The sequence below is a fragment of the Pipra filicauda genome, unplaced genomic scaffold (genome assembly GCF_003945595.2).
Source record: "Pipra filicauda isolate LSUMZ 115617 unplaced genomic scaffold, ASM394559v2 scaffold508_size1329835_pilon, whole genome shotgun sequence".
In the NCBI taxonomy this organism is placed as follows: Eukaryota; Metazoa; Chordata; class Aves; order Passeriformes; family Pipridae; genus Pipra; species Pipra filicauda.
Window position 1 is genome coordinate 923,242 of NW_024104652.1, and position 20,050 is coordinate 943,291.

A 20,050-nucleotide genomic window follows, 5' to 3' on the forward strand; every position below is an offset into this window, starting at 1 on the left:
GGAAGGGACCTTAAAGCCCAGCTCATTCCAACCCTCTGGCATGGGCAGGGACACCTTCCACTAGCCCAGGTTGCTCCAACCTGGCCTTGGACAATTCCAGGGATCCAGGGGCAGCCACAAATTCTCTGGGTAAATCTGGGGTACTTTTGACATTTTAGCTTTGAGCATCTTGTCCTCCTTTCCCTTTCTCTTTCTTTCCCTCCCTTCCTCCTCCTCATAATCTGCCTATTGCTGCGAGCCAAGAAATTGCACAGGAAGAATGCTGGGAATATTAAGAATCTTTTTTTTTAAAAGAAAAAAATGAAAAGGTGTTAACTGGAAGTTGGATCAGAGAATTAACGGCAGAAGAATTAACGGGATTTTCTTTTAAAGAAGAGAAATATCCAAAGGGTGCTGTGGAGTCTCCACCTCTGGAGATATTCAAAACCTGCCTGGATGTGATCCTGTGCAACCTGCTCTGGGTTGCTCGAACAGGGGGTTGGACTGGGTGACCTCCAGAGCTTCCTCCCAGCCCCAGCCCTCCTGTGCTCTGTCCCCTTGCTCCGGTTACCTTCTCCCTGGAGTGAGCCAGGTCTGTTTTAGTGCTCTGCACTTCCCTCTGCAGCCTCTCATTCTCCTGCCTGAGCAGGCTCTGCTCCCGATCCGTCAGCTGCTCCACTCCATCCCAGTGCATTGGCCCCTGCTGGTCCTGCAGCCCTGGGGAAGGCACAGCCCCTTCCAGAACCCGATTCTTAAGACAGACAGAATTGCAGGGTTAGGCCTTAAACAAAGAAGCAGATATTTCCTCTATTCAGGTGGGTTTTACGTGGACTTTTGGTACCTGCAGACTCTCAAGCCGCAGGATTCCCGTTTTCCTCCCAGCCTACACACTGTTTTCTCCCCTAAGAACCCCAACGTGCAAAGCCCAAGTGCTTCCCTCCACTAAAATCATGGATAATAACTGAGTGCAGAACAAGTGCACAGAGTTCAACACCACAAAAAAAAAAAAAAAAAAAGGCAATTTGTGCTCTGTTTAGAGCAAAATAGGACTCAGTATTATATATTAGTCAGTAATAGTTGTAATTTAGTTCCTGTTGTACCATTCTGAAACAGCTTCTTTCCATGTGGACATTAAATATTCCTTAATTACAGGGCAAACAAGCCAAATTACTAACTGAACCCATAATACCAATCCCGAGACTGCTGCCTACAACCTCCTCCAGTTACAAATCCTCATTAGTTCAGAGAGGCTGGCATAATTCTCTACCTTTCAAAACTAAGTTGGACTGGAAATTAGATCCTCAGTCGATTAGTTCGTTAATTTTTATAGTTGATAGGTGCGAATCCATGCATTACCCACAGAATTGGGGTTTTATGTTTGGCAAAAGGTTTCTTTCAGGGAAGGATGAAAACTCAGATGGATTGACCTTTACATTCGACGCTTAAAATAATAAGTTTTCTAAAAATCAGTTTAAAATCTGCACATTACATACAATATACAACAATTAAAGCTATCTTTTGAGGCCCCTGAAGCCCTTTACCTTTTCACTGGTGCTCTGCAGTTGCTTGTGCAGCGACACCACCTCTTGTTTCAGAGTTTCCTTCTCCTGCTGCATCACCTGTAAGTCGGATTTCAGTCGGGACACTTGGAGGTTGGTGCTCTGCAGTGTTTCATCAAGGCTCTGAACCTGTAACAAGCAGGAATCAGCTTTGCTGGACCAAGATTTCCTGTCTGTGGACCAGGTGTCACATGTGTTTAGGATCTCTGATGGAAGGAGTGAAGGTACAATGCTGACAACCCCCCCTGAAAATGGTAAATTGAGTTTCTCTCTTCAACTCCCTGACAGGAGGGTGGAGCCAGGTGGGGGTCAGGCTCTGTTCCCAGGGAACAAGTGGACAAGAGGAAAATGGCCTCAAGTTGCACCAGGGGAGGTTTAGGTTGGATATTAGGGAAAATTTCTTCATGGAAAGGGTTGTCCAGCCCTGGCACAGCTGCCCAGGGCAGTGGTGGAGTCCCCATCCCTGGAGGGATTTAAAAGCCATGTGGATGTGGCACTTGGGGATGTGGGTCAGTGGTGGCCCTGGTAGTGCTGGGGAATAGTTGGACTTGATCTTAGAGGGCTTTTCCAACCTTACAACTCTATAATTCCAAACGATTTTCCAACTTCCTGTTCCAAGTTAGCAGCCATCCACCTTGAATACAGACACAAGGCTGCATTTAACATAGACACCTTCCAGCCCTGAACATTTGCTGGGACGTGCTGGAAGAGAAGATTTCCCTCGAATTATTTATTCCTCCTGGTAGCCCATGGCCAAGGAGAGTGCTCAGCCAAGCAGCCAGATGCTCACACCCCTCTCCTGCACCAGGAGAGCAGGAGCAAAGTTTCTGCAGTATTTTAGGAACAACCAGGCTGAGTGAATTGGCAAAAGTAACTTGGCTGTGGGTGCAAAACAGCATCACTTTTTTTTTCGGGGAGGAAAAAGTCCCTTGTTCCATTTAGAAGTTTCCTCTTGTCCTTTAAGAACATCACTCTGAAAGCCCATCAAAGCAGCCACTCTTTGCACACATCAGAAGGGGGTTTTAGGGAAAGAAAGCACTATGAAAGATGATCAAAATGCTTTTTATCTAGGGTTACAACAAACAAACAAATCACTATTTTGTACCTTTTCCTGTGAGATGGTGAGCTGTGCTTTCAGTGCCTGACTCTGCTGTTCCCAGGATTTCTGCTCCTGCTTCAAGCTGCTAATTGCACTCTCTAAGCAGCTGACTTGAGCTACCTGCAATGAGATTACACAGGGAAGCCTCACTCAGGATTTTCTCTAACTCAGTTTGAGGGTTAACCCAGAGGGAGTTACAGCCACACAAAGAAAGCAGGAAAAAAAACCCTCTCAGCTCCCAGCCTGAATTTCCACACAACGGGATCATTATTTATAGTGTGCACATGAGTTACTCTGCCCAAGTTCAGAGTTACAGCATGTTAAAGCTGCAATAAAAGTCCAAGAACACTGTCTTCCTTGTCCTGCTGCAGTATTTATACCCAGGCCTCTCTTTGCTGCAACGTTTGGAATTTTCTACATAATCAAATTACAGTAAAGCTGTGCTCCAGAATTTAAGATTTCCTCTCTCAGACCAGCTAGGAAAAAAAAAATAAAAAAATCAGGCAGTGGCAATTCAGCCTTTATCTGGCTTGAGGGTAAGGAAAAACAAAAGGATCCAAAGTAGTTTTACAGGTTGTGGTGATACAGATAACGACACAAGAATTTTAAGTGATGTGGCTTTGCAGTTCTTTCTTACCTTATCAATACATCTGTTCAGTTCCTCGCTCAGGGCTTCTTTCTCCTTCTGCAGCTTTTCATTTTTCGTAATTAAGCTCGAAACTTCGTTTCGGAGGTCAGAGAGATCAGGGCATCTGGGCAGCTGTGGAAAGCAAACCCCTCACAGTTGTGTTTCTGTGCTGCTGCAGAAGTTGGCAAGCAAGTCATGGGATCATGGAATGGTTTGGGTTGGAAGGGATCTTTAAAGGTTCATCCTCAACTAGGTCAGGTTGCTCCAAGCCCCGTCCAACCTGGGCCTTGGACACTTCCAGGGATCCAGGGGCAGCCACAGCTTCTCTGGGCAACCTGTGCCAGGGCCTCCCCACCCTCCCAGGGAGGAATTTCTCCCTAATATTTAATCTAAATAGACACGTGTGAAAATACATGGAGGGAAAACCAGTGTACTGCTGACTTCTGATCCTTTCCCCAACCGAGCACTCTGCCCTTCTCCCAGGCTCTCCTGCCTTTCCTCACTCCATCTCCTGCCTGTAATTACATCCAGCCACAATTCACTCATTACTGAACAGGCCTCAGCTGCTTTTGCTTTTTAAGACCATTATCAACCCTGAGCATTGGGTGTCTCAAATGAGTGGTTTGCACAGAAAATGACTTTGTGGAGCCCTGATCAGGGAGGTGACTCATTTGTAGCCTTCATTATCTGTGTTTATTAGCATATATTTACAGCCAGTTGAACTGTGTTTATACAGGAGATAACTGAGCCCTCCAGGAAATTATCTCCACCCGTATCTCCAGATGGATTTAGCAATAGGAATTCTCTCTGAGAGGACATGCTGGAAGAGCTCAGCCCTTAAATGGAGCTATATGGGTATCACCAATTACACAGAGAAATGTTCTCCTGTGGATCCCATTTGCCCTGTCTATTCCTTGATTAGAGCTTTAAATCTCTGTGCTTACCAAAGCTCCTCCCTGTAGATCCACTACTGCCAAAAGATTTTTGGCAAAGTCTAAGTGAGCCCAACCTCACTTGAAACAAGGACTGTTTCAAGAGGAGCTACATTCCCTTACTTTTATGACCTTTCTTTAACAAGTTAAAGAAATTAAACTTTTCTCAACTCAGAATACATTAAAAGATGGTGAGAATTATCTGACAGCACTCAGATGGGATCACAAAATGGTTTGGGTTGGAAGGGATCTTAAAGACCATTTCATTCCACCCCCTGCCACGGGCAGGGACACCTTCCACTAGCCCAGGTTGCTCCAACCTGTCCAGCACTTCCAGGGATGGGGCAGCCACAGCTTCTCTGGGCAATAGGAGGCCATACCTGTTTTGTCTTCTCCAGCTCCTGCTTGAGGATGTGGTTCTCCTGCTCCATCAGATGAGCTTGAACCTTCATCTTTGACACCTCCACCTCCAGGGACGACACCAGATTTGAGGACTGCAAAAAGCAAAGGGCTCAGATTTCAGTTCAGGACACTCACAGGGTACCAAAGGCTAAGCAGAGGATGCTGCAGCCAGTGAGAGTGGTTACAGCTGGGATGGCACTGGATGAACACAACAGCCATGCTGGGAAGGTGCAGGGAAATATCTGGCATCGTTTTCAAGGCCAACCTGCACGTTTTTACCTCCTGGCTTTTGGCTGCTGCCAGGCTTTCCTTCCTGCCCCGTGCAGGAACGTTTAAGCCAGAACTTAGCAAAGCTCAGCTCTGAAACCCCACACACACCCCAAGACAGGGATGCCCATTCCAGAGCACCTGGAAGTCCAATTGTCCCGGTATAATCCTGTACCTTTCTTTTGGAGTTTTCCAGTTCCTGTTTCAGTACCAGTCTCTCCTTTTCCCATTCTTCCAGGGTACATTTTCCCTCTTCCCTCTCCTTTTGCTCGAGCACCCTTGCCAGCTGTTGATTGAGATCCTGCACATCTGCCTGATTTTTGGAGTTCCTCTGGCTCAGTTCCGTATTTTCAGAGTCCAGCTGTTGGTTCCTGGTCTTCAGATCTGCCACCTGAGTGGGGACAGCAGTGTCAGCTACGACTGATTTTCCACTGGGAAGGAGGTTTTTAGTATTTCCTTTCTATTAAGGGGATTAAAGATCTGACAAGTGTCACTCCAACAGTGACTCTGACCAGTTAATTGGCCTTAATTAGACCAGTTACATCAGTCACCCAGCACAGCACTGTTCCTCCTTCCCTTTGCCATGCTGATGTGGATTTTGAGGGTTATCCCAGTAGGTTATTCTAAGAAGAATTTTCCTCAGCAATACATGAATGTAAAAGCTACTTAAACCTTCTACTTTGGCCAGCATAACAAACCACCCTTAAAATAAAAGTAGCAATCACATGGATAACAGCTGGCAGCATTCCTAGAACCAGCCAGCTGGGAAATAAGCAGAGGCTGAGTCACATCATCTCTATTTCCTATGGGCTACTGCAAAGCATTACCCACAAAGACTACAAAACAAAAGATTTAAACTTTACATTTCTATGAAATAAACTTTCCAAGTTGACTTTGGAAAGGGCTTTCAAGCCTCTGTGAGCTGGATAATTACAGCTGTTGTCTTCTCAGCAGGTCAAACAAGCCTCAAATCAATCCCAAGGAGGTAATAAGAACAGCTATCAAAGTTTAAATTTATAAAATGGTCGTTTTCCGCCGCCTTTGTGACCATCCAAGGAACAGTTTTTATACAGTGATGGTTTCTAGAGAGAAGGTTCTGGGCTCTGACCACACACCTGCTTTTTCAGGTTCTCAACCATCTTCTGTACAGCCACTTTCTCCTTCCTCACAGCCTCTATCTTTTGCCTAAGGAAAAACAAAAGCTCATTAACATTAAAATCGCTTATGAATATATTAATTAAGATAGGACAAGAGGACACAGCCTCAAGTTGTGTCAGGGTTGGACACCAGGAAAAATTCCTTCACTGAAGGGGCTGTCAAGCCCTGGCACAGGCTGCCCAGGGAAGCAGTGAAGTTCCCATTCCTGGAAGTGTCCAAAAAACACATGGATGTGGCACTTGGGGACAAGGTTTAGTGATGGATCTGGCAGTGCTGGGTTAATGGTTGGACTTGATGATCTTGGAGGTCTTTTCCAGCCTTAATGATTCCATGATTTTAAGAATGGTCTGTTTTTTTAGCATCGTCAAAAATGATAATTCTGGATATTTCTTTATTGGCTCAGCATCACTGCTTTGCATACGTTTGGCAAGAATTCAACCCTCAAGGTGCCCCCCCATGGAGGTCTTTTCTAGAGGAGAAGAATAATCCCAGGATCGTGGATGGTTCTGTACTTATCCAAGACCAAATGACTGGAATAATCTGCCACGTGTGTGCCTTTCCCTGCCTTTGCTGAAGCACAAATAATTGCATCAGGTCAGCTCCTAAGTAGGTCCTGTGCTTGTGTGTGTTACTGGGTCATCTCAATGCCTACAGCTAAGCCTGGCTTCTAGGAATGGGCAGGGAAAAGGATGAGGAATAGCCTGTCAACCTGCTGGAGATTTCCAAGAGCACCATGAAACGAGCCCGTTTTAGATTTGTAGAATATCTCACACGCGAAGGAGCTCGGAGAGAAGGGATATAAACCCACTGTACTGCAGCAACAGCCTGAAGGCACCACTGGGCACGTGCCCCCACGGAATTCTCACCTCATCTCTTCCCTGGATCCGTTTAGCTCCCTCAGCTTCAGGCTGGAAGCGCTTCCTTCCTCGTTTAACAGAGTCACCTCGTTTTTCAGAACGGCGTTTTCTTCTCGGAGCTTCTCGGCCTCGCATCTGGGGCAGAGGGAGGAGACAGTGAGAACAGTTCCTGCCTAACATTCCAGGGTGGAAAAAGCCCCCCAAGCCTGAGATATACCTGTAATGCTTAAAAGCAAAGCTGCAGTTGGCTTGTTTTATGTATAAGTATATTCATATTTCACGTTTCTTTAGTAAGGGCGCTCCCCAGTTCGTTAAAAAAAGGGGCTCTTTTGGCGTGTTCTTGTACAGTTAAAAATCTAAAAAGCTTCTATATCTTTCAGTCCTTAAGTTACAAATAGCTTCACCCCACAATATGCAGGTTGCCAGGAGAGCAAGCTGTTTCCCCAACTGGAACTCAGAATTCTGGGAACAGCACTGTTGGAAAGTGCCTTTTCTGTCCTCAAGGCGACTGTACAGAAATAACTTAGCCACACTACGACACCTGAAAGAACAATTTCCTGCAGGAAGCTGGTGCTGAACAATAATTAAGCCACTTGTAGCCACTTTATCCATAAAAAAAAATAAAAATCCCTGCTGAAATACAGCAGTTAAAAACAAGTAGGTAAAACCTATGATACTCTCTGTGTTATAATGGTATTTACCATATCAAACACCTAACTGGGAACAAAAAGCCACTATAATTCTCTTGTATTAACTTAAATATTGAGGAAAAGCAGAAGCCCTTTTAGCATTTCGAATTACCATAATTCTCCAGTATTAAGTGAAATACTGTGAAAAATAGGAGCAATTTCAGCATTCCGAGCAACACTCAGGACTAGGAGGGAACAAACGGAGTGAAGTGATATTAGTAAAAGCTAAAAGCAATCTGGAAGTGTTACCATGGGTTTTGGACATGGAAATACAGGGGTTTCTGTATTATAAACTACACACTGTGATGGTGACTAGGTCCACAGGACAGCTGGCAGGTCGCTCCTGGTTTACCACTCGGGTTAGGTCGTGGTCAGGGAGAGAAAGCCACACACATTTATTTATTTATTTATTTATTCCAACGGTGGTTATCCAGGATTAGAGGAGTTAGGAGTCCATGGCACTGCTTGCTACTCAAGAGTTAGACTAGAGTGGTTAATGCAGGAGCCGTGCAGCGTGTGGAGCGGTGGGTGGGATCGGGGTTAGTGTGGCTACGGCACAAGTCGGTGCAAGACTACGTTACCTCAGGATATCAACCTTCTGCTGCAGCTCAGTGCACGTGCTCTGCAAGCCCTGTGTCACCACGCTCCTCTCCTCGCCCTCGCGGTGGAAGGACACGGAGTTTGGGATGCCCGGAGCAGCCGCCTTCTCCTCCTGGTCGGGCTTTTCCACCAACGCCCCTCTCGCCCCGCCGTCGCTCTGGGAATTGTCTTGCTGGCCTGTGAACGCTGCGGGACGTTCTTCCAGCTTCCCACCTCTCGTGTCACTGTGCAAATCTACGTCTTGCTCTTGGACATCTTCCAATTCTGTGACGTTTTGGAGGAGCTGCGTGTTTTCCTCCTTGAACTCGACGCTTTCCAGCTTGCTTTCTCCCCGTTTGCAACGAAGGCTTCTCAGCCTTTCCAGGTTGTCTTCCAGCACTTTATTCCTTTCAATTAACTGCATCATTTCAGCTTTCAGATCCTCGTTTTCCACCTGAATTTCTTCCTGCAGTGACAGAAGTTCAGCCTGTGCCATGGATCTGTCTTCCAACTCTTCGACCCTTTTCCAAAGCTGAGCTATAACGCTTTTCAGGTCACCATTTGTTGATCCAGGAGTGTGATCCAACAGGGAAGAGGCTTCACTCAGTTCTTCAGCCTTTTCAAGCTCAACCTGCAGCTTCAAAGCATCAGAAACAAACCCTTTATTTTTAGGAGCTATTCTGCCATTTAGTGGAGGAACCTTCTGCAGTCTAACATCGTTGTGTAGCATTTTTGCTCTGGGAACTTTCTCGAGATCCCTCTTTTTTGGCAGCAGAGGCACCCAAGAAAGCAGCTCTTGGTCCCTGTCACAATCCTGACTGCCATCAGCATCCAGAGCTGCTTCACTTCCTTGTATCCAACACCCATGAGCCTTGAGTGTGTGGCCGCCCGCTCCTGCTTTCGCACATCCTTCCTCCAAATCTGAATCCACCTCTGTCAGATCTTCCAGGTCTGTACTGTCAGCCTCCAAAGGCGGAAGGACATTTGAATCCATTCCCTTCTCTGCATCTTGACAACCACTGGGCAACCCTTCAAAACTGGGATCTATTCCCTCTGGTTCTGAGCCGGAGTCGGAGCAGCCGGGACTGGGAGGTCGTTCCCGCTCCACGACTCGGAGCCGGTGCTGCAGCCTGAGGATCTGGGCAGCCATCCTGACATTCTCCTTCACAGCCTGCTCGTGCACCTTCTGCAGGCTTTGGAGAACTTCTGCATCGTCCCCCAGAGGTGCTGTATCAGGGCAAGAAGCAATTTTGCTCTTGGCTTTTGCGTACTCGCTCTCCAGGGCCCTGTAATGGCTTTGTAGGGCGGAAAAACCACGCGCCTCCCACTGCAGTTTCTGTATTTTCCCTTGAAGGGCTGAGATTTCCAAACTCATCTCTGCCTTTTCTGTCTCTGCCCTTGCACCAATGTCTTTGTTTAAACTCTCCAGAGTGAGAAGTCTGGAGTTGAGCTCCTCTTTCTCTTGCTTATACTCACTGTCCAGTCTCTCCAGCTTTTGCCTAACCAGCTTCCCATTTTCCTCCACCATGGATATTAACTCGTCTTTGTCCTTAAGCTCTTTTTCATGGTCGTTTTGGAGCTGGGCTATCTTCCCCCTCAGCTTTTTCTCCTGCTCCTCGGCAGCGCTCCTCAGGTCTCGCAGCTCCTTCTCGAGCTGCTCCCTCTCGCACACCAGCTTGTTCACCTCTTCCTTGAAGTTCTTCTCCAGGAGATCTCTCTCCTGGGTCAGGGCAGAAGAAACAGCCTTTTCGTTTGCCAGGCTCTCCTTCAGGTGCTCGTGGGCTTCAGCGACCTCCTGAGCAATCTCATTCCTTTCAAACTCCCACTGGGATTTCTCCTCCCTTTGCTGCTCTGCGAGGTCACGCAGCTCCCGCTGGTAACGTCCTTCCAGGCTCTGGAGAGTTTCTTCATATTTGTTCACAAGCGTTTGTGTGTCCACAGAAAACTGAGTTTGTGCATGAGATGCTCTTCTGTTATAGTCACTTGCCATTTTATTCCTAAACACGGTCAATATAAAATATTACTAAACTCTGGGCTACCTCAAAGAGATTCAAAATGGCTTTTTGAATAAAACAAGCTGGAATAAAAAAAAAAATCCTTTTTTCACTGAGTTTCGTACTATTGCACGAGTGTTTCTGAGAGCTAACATTAAAATTGAGGCAATTTGGTGAAACTTCAAAAAGGAAAAGCTTTGGAAGAGTGTAACAACTAATGAAATGTCCTCAGAAAAGGTTTCATGGGCAGTGTGTGCCCTTTCTGTTCCTGTGCTCAGATTTGAGGGGGTAGATGTTTTTACCCTCATCTCCCTTGTCACCCCAGGATGGTTTTAGTTGCTTTTGACACGTGATGTTGGCTAAAAAACCATTTCCCAGCCATCCCTTTCTTTCTTCAGCCAAGAACTCTGAAAACCCAGATGTTTTAGAAGGACAAAGCAGGGATTTGTAAAGCACGGGGATCCTGAACAGAGCTCAAGTTAATCACGCCTGGTTATGCTTTAACACCATTGCTGCCTCTGGGCAAGCTAAAAATTAATATAAATACCTGCTTGAGAAAGGTCAGAAGGAAAAAAAAAAAAACCAAAACCCTGGTGAGCAGCCCCAGTGTTGTGGAATAGAACAGGGAACAGCAGTGTATGGTCACAACACTTGGAATTAGGTGTCATGGGTTCATCTGCACTAGGCCCAGCTTGGCCACCAAGCCAAGCCACGGAGGTTCAGCCCACCAGACACTCACCTCTCCTCCTCCAGCTCCTGCTCGTGCTTCCTCAGCAGCTCCTGCTGCAGCTCTTCCTTCTCCAGGGCATGCACCTCCGCCAGCCTCTTCAGCTGCTCGTGGAAGCCGCGCTCCAGCTCTCCCTTCTCCTCCTGCAGCGTCCGCACCAGGACTCTCATCTTCTCTTCCACCCAGACGCCGTTTTGAATCAGTTCTTCCCGTTCCCGGCTGAACTTCTCGTTCACCTGCTCCAGTCTGGCCCTAACGTCCTCTTCGTGCTCCTGCCTCAGCAGTTCCTGCAGGTTGGCTTTTTCCTCCTCGAAACACACTTGTAACTTGTTTTTCTCGTCGTTGTGTTTGCTGTCGAGCTCTTCCTGCTGTTCCCTGAGCGCTGCTGCCTCTCCCTGCAGCTCTGCTATTTGATTTTTGAGGCCAGTGATCTGCTTTTCCATGACATTCATCTCTTCAGAGTACCTCTTCCTCATATCCTCTTGCTCCTTTTCCCAGTGGGCTTTTGTCTCGTCCAGCTGCTTTTCATAGTGGCTCACCTGCAAAAGGAAAACAGGGTGGATTCATTCATTTCCCACAGAATATTCTACGGAGATGTCTTCCTCAATATTTCCATGTCATAGTTTTAATATATTCATTTTATTAAACATTTTGATTTACACATCACCATCTTATATTGATTTCCCCCGCAAAGCTTTATTTCTTACTGGGATCACAGAATCCCAGAATGGTTTGGGTGGGAAAGGGACCTTAAAGACCATCTCATTCCAGCACTTACTGTGTCTTCAAGCTCCTGTTTGAGGTGATGTAGATCCCTGTGATGTTGCTCCTTCATTTGCTCAATGGCCATTTCTGCCTCTATGCTCATATTTAGTGGGTTACAGTCTTCTGAACCAAGTCCTTTAGAAATAAAAATTAGATAGTAATAATTTATATTAGAATAAAAACATTACATAACATATAAATATATAAAATTCTCAACAGAATTATTTCATCAATTTAAATTTGTTTAGGCAGCTACTTGCAGCTCTCAAATTCCCATCACAAACACAGACAAAGTGACTGAAAATATTAATTTCGGCTTTAAATATAATCCAGCAGCCATATTCCAAATTAACATTACATGTCAAAACAGAGGTGGGGATCAAGTCTCACTGGGAAGTTTTTTATGGAACTACCTCCCAGATGTTATCATCAACCCCTACAACACAGATCCTGGTCCTAGTGGAGACGTTCTTTACCTTGGTCAGGCTCGATCCCGCTGTTGCCGTGACTCTTCACATCGATATCAAACTCTTCCGAGAGGGAATTTTTCAGGGAAGGCCTGAGCACTTTGCCCTGGGCACGGTACTCCTCCAGCTCCGAGTGCAGCTCATCGATCTGGTCCTGCAGCTCCTGAGAGGGAGGAAAGGGAGATCTGAGTGAAAGGAACCAAAGCAGCTGAGCATCCAACCCATCAACCATGAGACACTTAGGTGGGAATTACAGTAGGGAAAGACTTGTCAATAATCCATCGTGCCATAGTCATCCCTCCTATCAGCAAAACAACAAGGGGGAATGGCTTCAAACTGCCAGAGGGAAGGGTTAGATGAGATATTGGAAAGGAATTCCCAGCTGTGAGGGTGGTGAGGCCCTGGCACAGGTTGCCCAGAGAAGCTGTGGCTGCCCCATCCCTGGAAGTGCTCAAGGCCAGGTTGGACGAGGCTTGGAGCAACCTGGGCTAGTGGAAGGTGTCCCTGCCCATGGCAGGGGGTGGAATAGGATGGTCTTTAAGGTCCCTTCCAACCCAAACCATTCTGGGATTCTATGATGATTCTATGATGCAAAATTCTCAAAGGTGAAAGTATGTCGTGCTCCAGGCACCTTTCACTTGATTCCTTCTTCCTGTGACCTTTTATTAAACAGCAGGAACCTTTACAAACAGCCAAAACCCACCTCCTCAAACGCCATCTACTTGAAAAAATAAAAGAAACAAATCAGAAGCAAAAGATCAAATCAGGAACGAGATCCCCTCATTGCTGCATTTACCATCTGGTACTTCTGCCCCTTTGCCAGAAGAATATCCCGAGTGTTTGTGCCAAATGCCGTGCACTCCGCTCCAGGAACAGCAGTTATTGAGGTAAATAACTCCCTGAATGTGTAAACACAGAATTCTGCAGATCTGAAAAGGCTCAGAAAGCGAACCCTGGGTAGTGATTTATATCAGCCCTACTCAAAAATAGAACAATCGGCTGCGCATCCCAGACAGTTTTTGCTTGTAAACTGCAACTTCCCAAGAGAGCTGTTTCTGATCAGACAGCCTTGGGCAAAGGTAGCCCTTTCTTAAATGAAAAGGATCGTGCAGAACAGATCATAGAACCATAAAATCCAAGACTGGTTTGGGTTTGGAAGGGACCTGTAAGCCCATCTCGTTCCATCCCCTGCCATGGGCAGGGACACCTTCCACCATCCCAGGTTGCTCCAAGCCCCGTCCAACCTGGCCTCAAACACTTCCAGTGATGGGGCAGCCACAGCTTCTCTGGGCAACAGATGAGCTGGTACCACTGCAGGCATCAGAAGGTAGGTATGTAAATAGAGAACCTGCAGGCTCACCTCGAAGAAGTCTTTCAGCCATGCAAGATTTGGGGAGGAGAAAACAAACTTTCCATTCTCAGTTTTATTTTAATAAAACACCAGTGGTTTGGAAACCAGCAAGGTTTCCAAATATCTGATTTCTGCTGCAAGTTCCTGCAGCTCTGAATTCCTAGGGCTCCACAGACCCTTTCCCAGCCCACCCTTGGGGCACCTCATCCTTTTCAGCTCAGCCAGTTGCCTCTGTGGGAAGAGCTTTCCAAGCCCCTCTATGCTGCTGTTTGCATTAAGGATGTGGCACTTGGGGACACCACCAAGGTTAGTGGTGGCCTTGGCAGTGCTGGGGGTAGAGTTGGGCTTTTCCAACCTAAACGATTCTATGATAGTCTTGGTGAAGAAGGGTGTCAGGTCTCAGCTTTGGGCTCCACTTACTCTGCACTGCTGCTCGTACTCGCTCTTGATCTGGGCCAGTCTCTCCTCCTGCAGGAAAAACTCTGCACTGTTGGGATCCAGGTCACCAAACTGAAACACATGAATGGGATCCAGTTACTCACCCACCAAACAGCCCAGCTCAGCACAGCATGGATGCCATTCCTGCAGCCCATTCCAGCAGTCCTGCAGCCTATGCCTCCTCCCCTTCTATTTTTCATTTTAAATAAAGAAACTCTACTTCCCTGCTAGTGGGAAACAATGAGCAACCTCCCTCAAAACACTGTCTGCCACCACAGTTCTCATGCTCCCTCTGATTTCAGTTTTCTAGTTTAGCACATGCACATCTCTGCACAATAAATAATACCAAACTTTCGAGAAGTCTGGAAAACAGATGCTGGGTGGGAATCCCAGCATATGAACATTTGTCTATGGATGCACAAACTCAAATGCCTTTGGAGAAGCTGATATTCTGATGAGTTTAAAGCAACACAGCCAGGATCAGGCATTCACTTTGATTTTCACATTATTTCAGTAGAGATGCCATATAACACCTAACTCCTCATGGATCCACTTCCCTGAAAAGGACCTGCATGTTGGGTTTATCCAAAATTTTGCACTGAGGAGGCAAAAAAAAATCCCCGTAGATCTGCAGGATGATTCCTTCATTCTAAGGCTTCCTACTTTAATTAGAGTAAAACTACAGCTAAGGTGGAGCATCTTTAATTCCCTTAGCTGGAAGGCAATCCATGTCACCTTGGTCCCACCTGGATAAGGACCCCAGGAGCCTCTGGCTGTCAGTTAAACTGGCAGCTTGAGCGTAGAAACTTAAAAGGGATGTAATTCTGGAATCCCACCGGGAAAAGGAGGGTTTACCTTCTCAGCCAGGACGTTTTCCAAGTTCCTCTGCAGTTTGCTTGCCAGACTTTCGCACTCGGCCAGTTTCTCTCCCGTTTCCAGCAGCTCGCTTTCCAGGCGGCTGTTTTCCTGGACCAAACAAAAACCCCCCCACAACACCCTCAGCATTTGGAGGAGGAAAATATAAGCTTGTGTTAACTCATTTGAAAAAAAAAAAAAAAAAAAAAGAGTTACTCCCACTCAAGTTGGAGCATGACACTGTTCCAAGCTTCAGCCAAAGACAGGAGTTATGAATCCACACAACCCACTCCTGCCACAGCCAAGTGTGAATGCTGGACTTGTGATAAAGCATCAAAAGGCATAACAGCGAGATGTTTGGGGTTTGCTTTAGACGTCTGGGGGTTTTTTTATTTATTTTTAAAGCAATATTTTAAGCATTGTCAAGATGTTTTATCTCCTGGCTGGACAGAAAAAGATCCAGCAAGGTAGCCGTGCACACACACGCTCTGCACTTGATGGCGGCAGAGATTTGAACTGGAGCCTTAGCAAGCCAAGGAACAGCCCATGGAGGTGACCCAAAAACTGATTCTCATGGATACACATCTATCTAGCTGCTTAAACTATTTTTGGCCAGCTCCACACACACCATAACACACCCTCTCCACAAGCATCGCTCCCCGCTCAGCAAATCTCTCCCTTTCGGGGGAAACCCCGACTCTCGGGTCCCTGTTACCTTCAGGGACAGGGCCAGGCGGTCCCGGATGTAATTCTCATCTGTTTTCAGCTTTTCAATCTCCTGCTCCAGCTCCAGCCTCTGTTTGTTCGCCTGCTGCAGGATTTGCTCCCTCTCTCTCCGGAGCTCGTTCTTCAGAGCCGCGATTCGCTCCTTGTACTCCTCGTCCAGCTTCCTACGGAGGCATCGGAGGCAAGAAGAGCTTGTTAAAAAGGAGAAGGTGGCAAGAAATGCTGGGAGTGAAGGCACTACCCGTGTCACAAAGTCCCCGTGATGCTGTGGCAGCGGTGCCAAGGAGGAGGGGGGGGCTGATTTGGGACACCACACCTGAGGTTGTACTCGTTCCGGCGCTCAATCGCGGCGTGGTGATCGTCCACTTCGGAGGCCATCAGAGATTTCAGCTTCTCGGCCTTCTCCAAGTCCGACCGCAGCTTCTCCTTCTCTCTGGCCACTTGGTCAAACCTCTCCCTAGGGGAAGCAGAGCCATCCTGGGTTAGGTCACACCTTCCTGCTCCCTCAAAGGGTTTTTTGGGGGGGGGGGGAGAACAGCTCGGAAAGCTCCCCAAGGGTCTTATCAACTGCATTTAGTCACTAGATTTGAACTTGCACCCACAGCTCCAGACATGTCTTAATATCCCCATAGGTCCTGAGACCTCAAGCTTCCCAAATTCATCAAATCCTGGACTCATCTGGGTTGGAAAGAACCTTAAAGATCATCCAGTTTCACCCCCTGCCACGGGCAGGGACACCTTTCACTATCCCAGGTTGCTCCAAGCCCTGTCCAACTAGGCCTTGGACACTTCCAGGGATAGGGCAGCCACAGCTTCTCTGGGCAACCTGGCAGGGCCTCACCACTCTCATAGGGAAGAATTCCTTCCCAAAAACCAATCTAATCCTGCCCTATGTCAGTGGGAAGCTGTTCCCTCTTGTCCTGTCCCTCCAAGCCCTTGTCCAAAGTCCCTCTCCAGCTCTCTTGGAGCTCCTTTAGGTACTGGAAGGGGCTCAAAGGTCTCCTCCAGGGAAGAGCCTTCTCTTCTCCAGGGTGAACACCCCCAGCTCTTCCAGCCTATCATACATAAGTATGAATACCCTAAATATCTAAACTATTCAAAGATTTACAGTACAAACAAAACACCACAAACAACTGGAGCCCGGGTACGTGGCAGATGGATGCAGCAATCACAACAGGAGTGAATCCACACAAAACTGAGGGTGCAGTGCTTAAAGCCAGGGTCTCCAAAGTGGGGTGGGCAAGATGATCAATTGGTGTGTGGGGAAAAAAGATTTGAGCTTCAGTAATACATATATATAAGTTATAAATTAATAAATAGACATACAGGGAAATGTTTCCCATCTCCCACACTCTCTGAACAGAGAAACCTGCACGGCAGGTCCAGTGCAAAGCCAAACTGTGTTGACTTTCAAATGAAAAAAGGGGGGTTGCATGGTGACTTTGTACCTTCCCCTCACGTCTATCACATGGCAAAAGATCTGGGATGCAAGAAATCAGTTTGGATTAAAGGTACTGATAACAAACTGCACCAGCCTCCGTCCTAAGCTGTGCATCCCTTGGCCATCCATGACCAGTGGGAATAGCAGTGACCACTTCCAGACTGTTCCCAGTCTGGGAACACCATCCTGCTTTCATTTTTTTATTTTTTCCACTATATTTTTCTGCAATCCTTGGGGTGAGTGTTCTAAAAAAAAAAAAAAAAAAAAAAAAGAAAAAAGAGACAGCTGGAAGTTTAGGAGGAATCTAAGAGAGAACTGAGCCTTCCAGTGCCACGTCCACACCACATTCCTCAGCTGCCCCTTCAGCTCCTGCTCGGCCCGACGGAGCAGCACATCCAGCGATCCCGGTGACTCACACGAGGTGCCTGATCTCCGTTTTGAAGCTCGCCAGGGCTGCCTGGTGGACCCCATTCTTGGTTATTAGGAGCTCATTCTCTAGGGCCAGCGTCAGCTCCGTCAAGTTCACCTTCCCATCCAAGCTGAAGTCCAAAGCCTGCAAAAACAACGCGTCGTTAGAGCGGAACGAGCTCCCCCTGCCCCGCGGGAGCCGGGAGACGTTTGGACGTGAAGTGACAGGATGAAAGGAGGAGGCTCAGAAGAGATCTTTGCTCGCTAATGAATCTGTCACAAACGCCTCCGGGGCAATAAACCAGACATCTCTGCCACCTCCCCGCGTTCCAGAGCTGCTGCCAGCTGTGGAGATGGGGAAGTGTCCCGGCTGAGCTGCAAGGCCAACAGGAAATTAAGCCCAGGCCTGATGAAATGCACTAATTCTCTAGAGGATCTAATGACAGCGGCCTTCCTAAACAACAACTGCTGCAACAAAGTGGTTGGAGATGCTGATGTTAAACAGAACCAGCCCTTGCAATAGAGGCAACACAAAACCAGGAAGGATTTGATGGCAAGGATCTCGCCTCTTAGAAAGGAAGTTATCAGCAACTGCTTGGAATTTTATAGAATCCCAGAACAGTTTGGTTGGAAGGGACCACCTTAAAGATGGTCTCATTTCAACCTCTCTGCCATGGGCAGGGACACCTTCCACTGGACCAGTTTGCTCCAAGCCCTGTCCAACCTGGCCCTGAAGAAAGGCCTTTCCTTTTGTATTCAAAACTCATATGGACGTGGCACTTGAGGACACATTTTAGTGGTGAAGTTGATGGTTGGACTCGATCTTAGAAGTGTTTTCCAACTTAAACGATTTCCTAATTCAATCTAACTCTGCAGGAGCACAGAGCAAAGTACTCGTGGTGGGGCTGCAACACTGCAGACACTGGAGAAACCACCCCAGTGGCACCAGGAACAAAGGAAGTTGCCAGTGGAAAGCAACACCAGAAGAGAAGGTAAAGGTGGACACACAGGTCTCGTGAAGATGGTCCCATGTTCTCAAACTGCCCTGTGCAAGCCCAGGCTACAAGTGGGTTTTAAAGCCTGAGCAATGACAGAGGTTATTACAACCTGGGTGTTCAATATCCACATGGATATGCAAAGTCAAGGGAATCACAGAGTCAGCACTGCTGGGAACCCAGCAAGGGTCTCAAAACAGAGACCACCCCGTGAAATTACCCTCTTCCATCCACAGCTTCTAGTGAGATGGACAGGGATGGGGGTTTATTCAGGCATCTGATTTGCACCCCCATCACCCTTTTACTCTCTCTGACAGAACACTAAGGACTGGGCAGGGTTTCAAGTGCTGTCCTCCACCTCAGCACCAGCAATAATTCAGGTCACTCCAGTGCTGAGAGGTGCAGCTATTCAGGGAGGGGAAGGAATTAAATTGCTTTCTAACAAATATAGGTGACCCCTTTGAGCTAAGCTGGAAGTCACACTGTATTTTTATCATTAGCTTCCATCTCTGTGGGATGCATCATAAAGGAAATTATTGGAAATTTCACAGAACTTTCATCACTAGCACTGGGAATTTTTATAGGATCATAGAATGTTTGGGTTGGAAGGAGCCTTAATAATCATTCCCTTCCAACCCCTGCCATGGGCAGGGACACCTTCCACTAGACCAGGTTGCTCCAAGCCCCGTCAAACCTGGCCTTGGACAATTCCAGGGATGGGGCAGTTCCTCTGGGAAGTTTTAAAAGGGAAAAAACCCAGGGATTTTAGAAGGGAAAGAAATAACTCAGTTACAGTCCAGCATCCAACACTGGTGGGGGGGGGGGAACCACATCCAAGGGGTAGGACGGAGCTGGTGGTTACCTTCAGGATCTCCTGGCTGTTCTCTATGCCCTCCTGGTGCCAGCAGTCGAGGACACCCTCCACGCAGCCGTACCCCATCCCGTCATCCAGGCTGGAGAAGAGGGAGAAGCCGATGGTGCTGGGCATGGCCGAGGGGGTGGTTGTGCGCCGCCCGCTCTCGTCGAAGGACTGCCGGGAGAGGGTGAGGGTGTGACAGGGCACAGGCGGCGCCAGGCATCTGGCCACCCGTGCCCCACAGAGGCTTACAAATGTAATTTCCCTGCTCCAGAGATTAAGGATTAAGGCCTGTTGCTCCTCACTGCCAAGTAAATGCCCAGTGGGAGCACTCCCGCTGACCTCACGGCGCCACGGCGCAACTGGGCACTGGGCATTTAAACTAAATCCGAGGAGGGGCAGTTTCAGAGCTGTCCCCAGTGCTCCAGAAGTGTTTTTCCACTGCTCATTTTCACCTTTGAGCGTCACCTCCCCCAAAAAGGCTGCAGGGAGCATGTGCAGAGGTGCTTCGGGTACAGCCCTCAGTTTCCAGGCAAAGACAGGGAGTAGATTTCAAACTCTCTCTCCGAAAATAAGTAATAATTGGAGAAGAGACATGGGACCAGCATGTCCACAGCCCCCAGCCTACCCCAGGTATCACTTCCCCCTGCACCCAGTTTATACTGGATGCTCCATCCCTGGAAGTGTCCAAGGCCAGGTTAGATGGGGCTTGGAGCAACCTGGGCTAGTGGAAGGTGTCCCTGTCCACGGCAGGGGGGTGGAACAAGATGGTTTTTAAGGTCCCTTCCAACCCAAACCATTCTAGGATTCTATAACTCTACACCATTTACTGCACTTCACAGGTTGCCCTTTAACATGAGGGTGTTTACTGCTTTATG

General features: G+C 47.6%; 1 protein-coding gene across 2 annotated transcripts in view; it reads right to left on the reverse strand.

Annotated features, from left to right (window-relative positions):
• NIN (ninein) overlaps nt 1-20,050 on the reverse strand; it is a 60,978-nt gene that overhangs the window by 15,093 nt on the left and 25,835 nt on the right. The window contains exons 8-25 of one of the 2 annotated variants that reach the window (XM_027744423.2): nt 19,179-19,346; nt 17,330-17,466; nt 15,789-15,929; nt 15,462-15,636; nt 14,747-14,857; nt 13,874-13,963; nt 12,112-12,265; nt 11,649-11,770; nt 10,883-11,409; nt 8,152-10,146; nt 6,891-7,016; nt 5,982-6,051; nt 5,042-5,257; nt 4,578-4,691; nt 3,275-3,397; nt 2,644-2,757; nt 1,521-1,667; nt 551-730 (exon numbers count right to left, since the gene is read on the reverse strand). In XM_027744423.2, coding sequence (XP_027600224.2) covers nt 551-730; nt 1,521-1,667; nt 2,644-2,757; nt 3,275-3,397; nt 4,578-4,691; nt 5,042-5,257; nt 5,982-6,051; nt 6,891-7,016; nt 8,152-10,146; nt 10,883-11,409; nt 11,649-11,770; nt 12,112-12,265; nt 13,874-13,963; nt 14,747-14,857; nt 15,462-15,636; nt 15,789-15,929; nt 17,330-17,466; nt 19,179-19,346 — 4,710 coding nt within the window. The remainder of the gene's footprint in view (nt 1-550; nt 731-1,520; nt 1,668-2,643; nt 2,758-3,274; nt 3,398-4,577; nt 4,692-5,041; nt 5,258-5,981; nt 6,052-6,890; nt 7,017-8,151; nt 10,147-10,882; nt 11,410-11,648; nt 11,771-12,111; nt 12,266-13,873; nt 13,964-14,746; nt 14,858-15,461; nt 15,637-15,788; nt 15,930-17,329; nt 17,467-19,178; nt 19,347-20,050) is intronic. The other variant, XM_027744430.2, reaches the window with a different exon arrangement.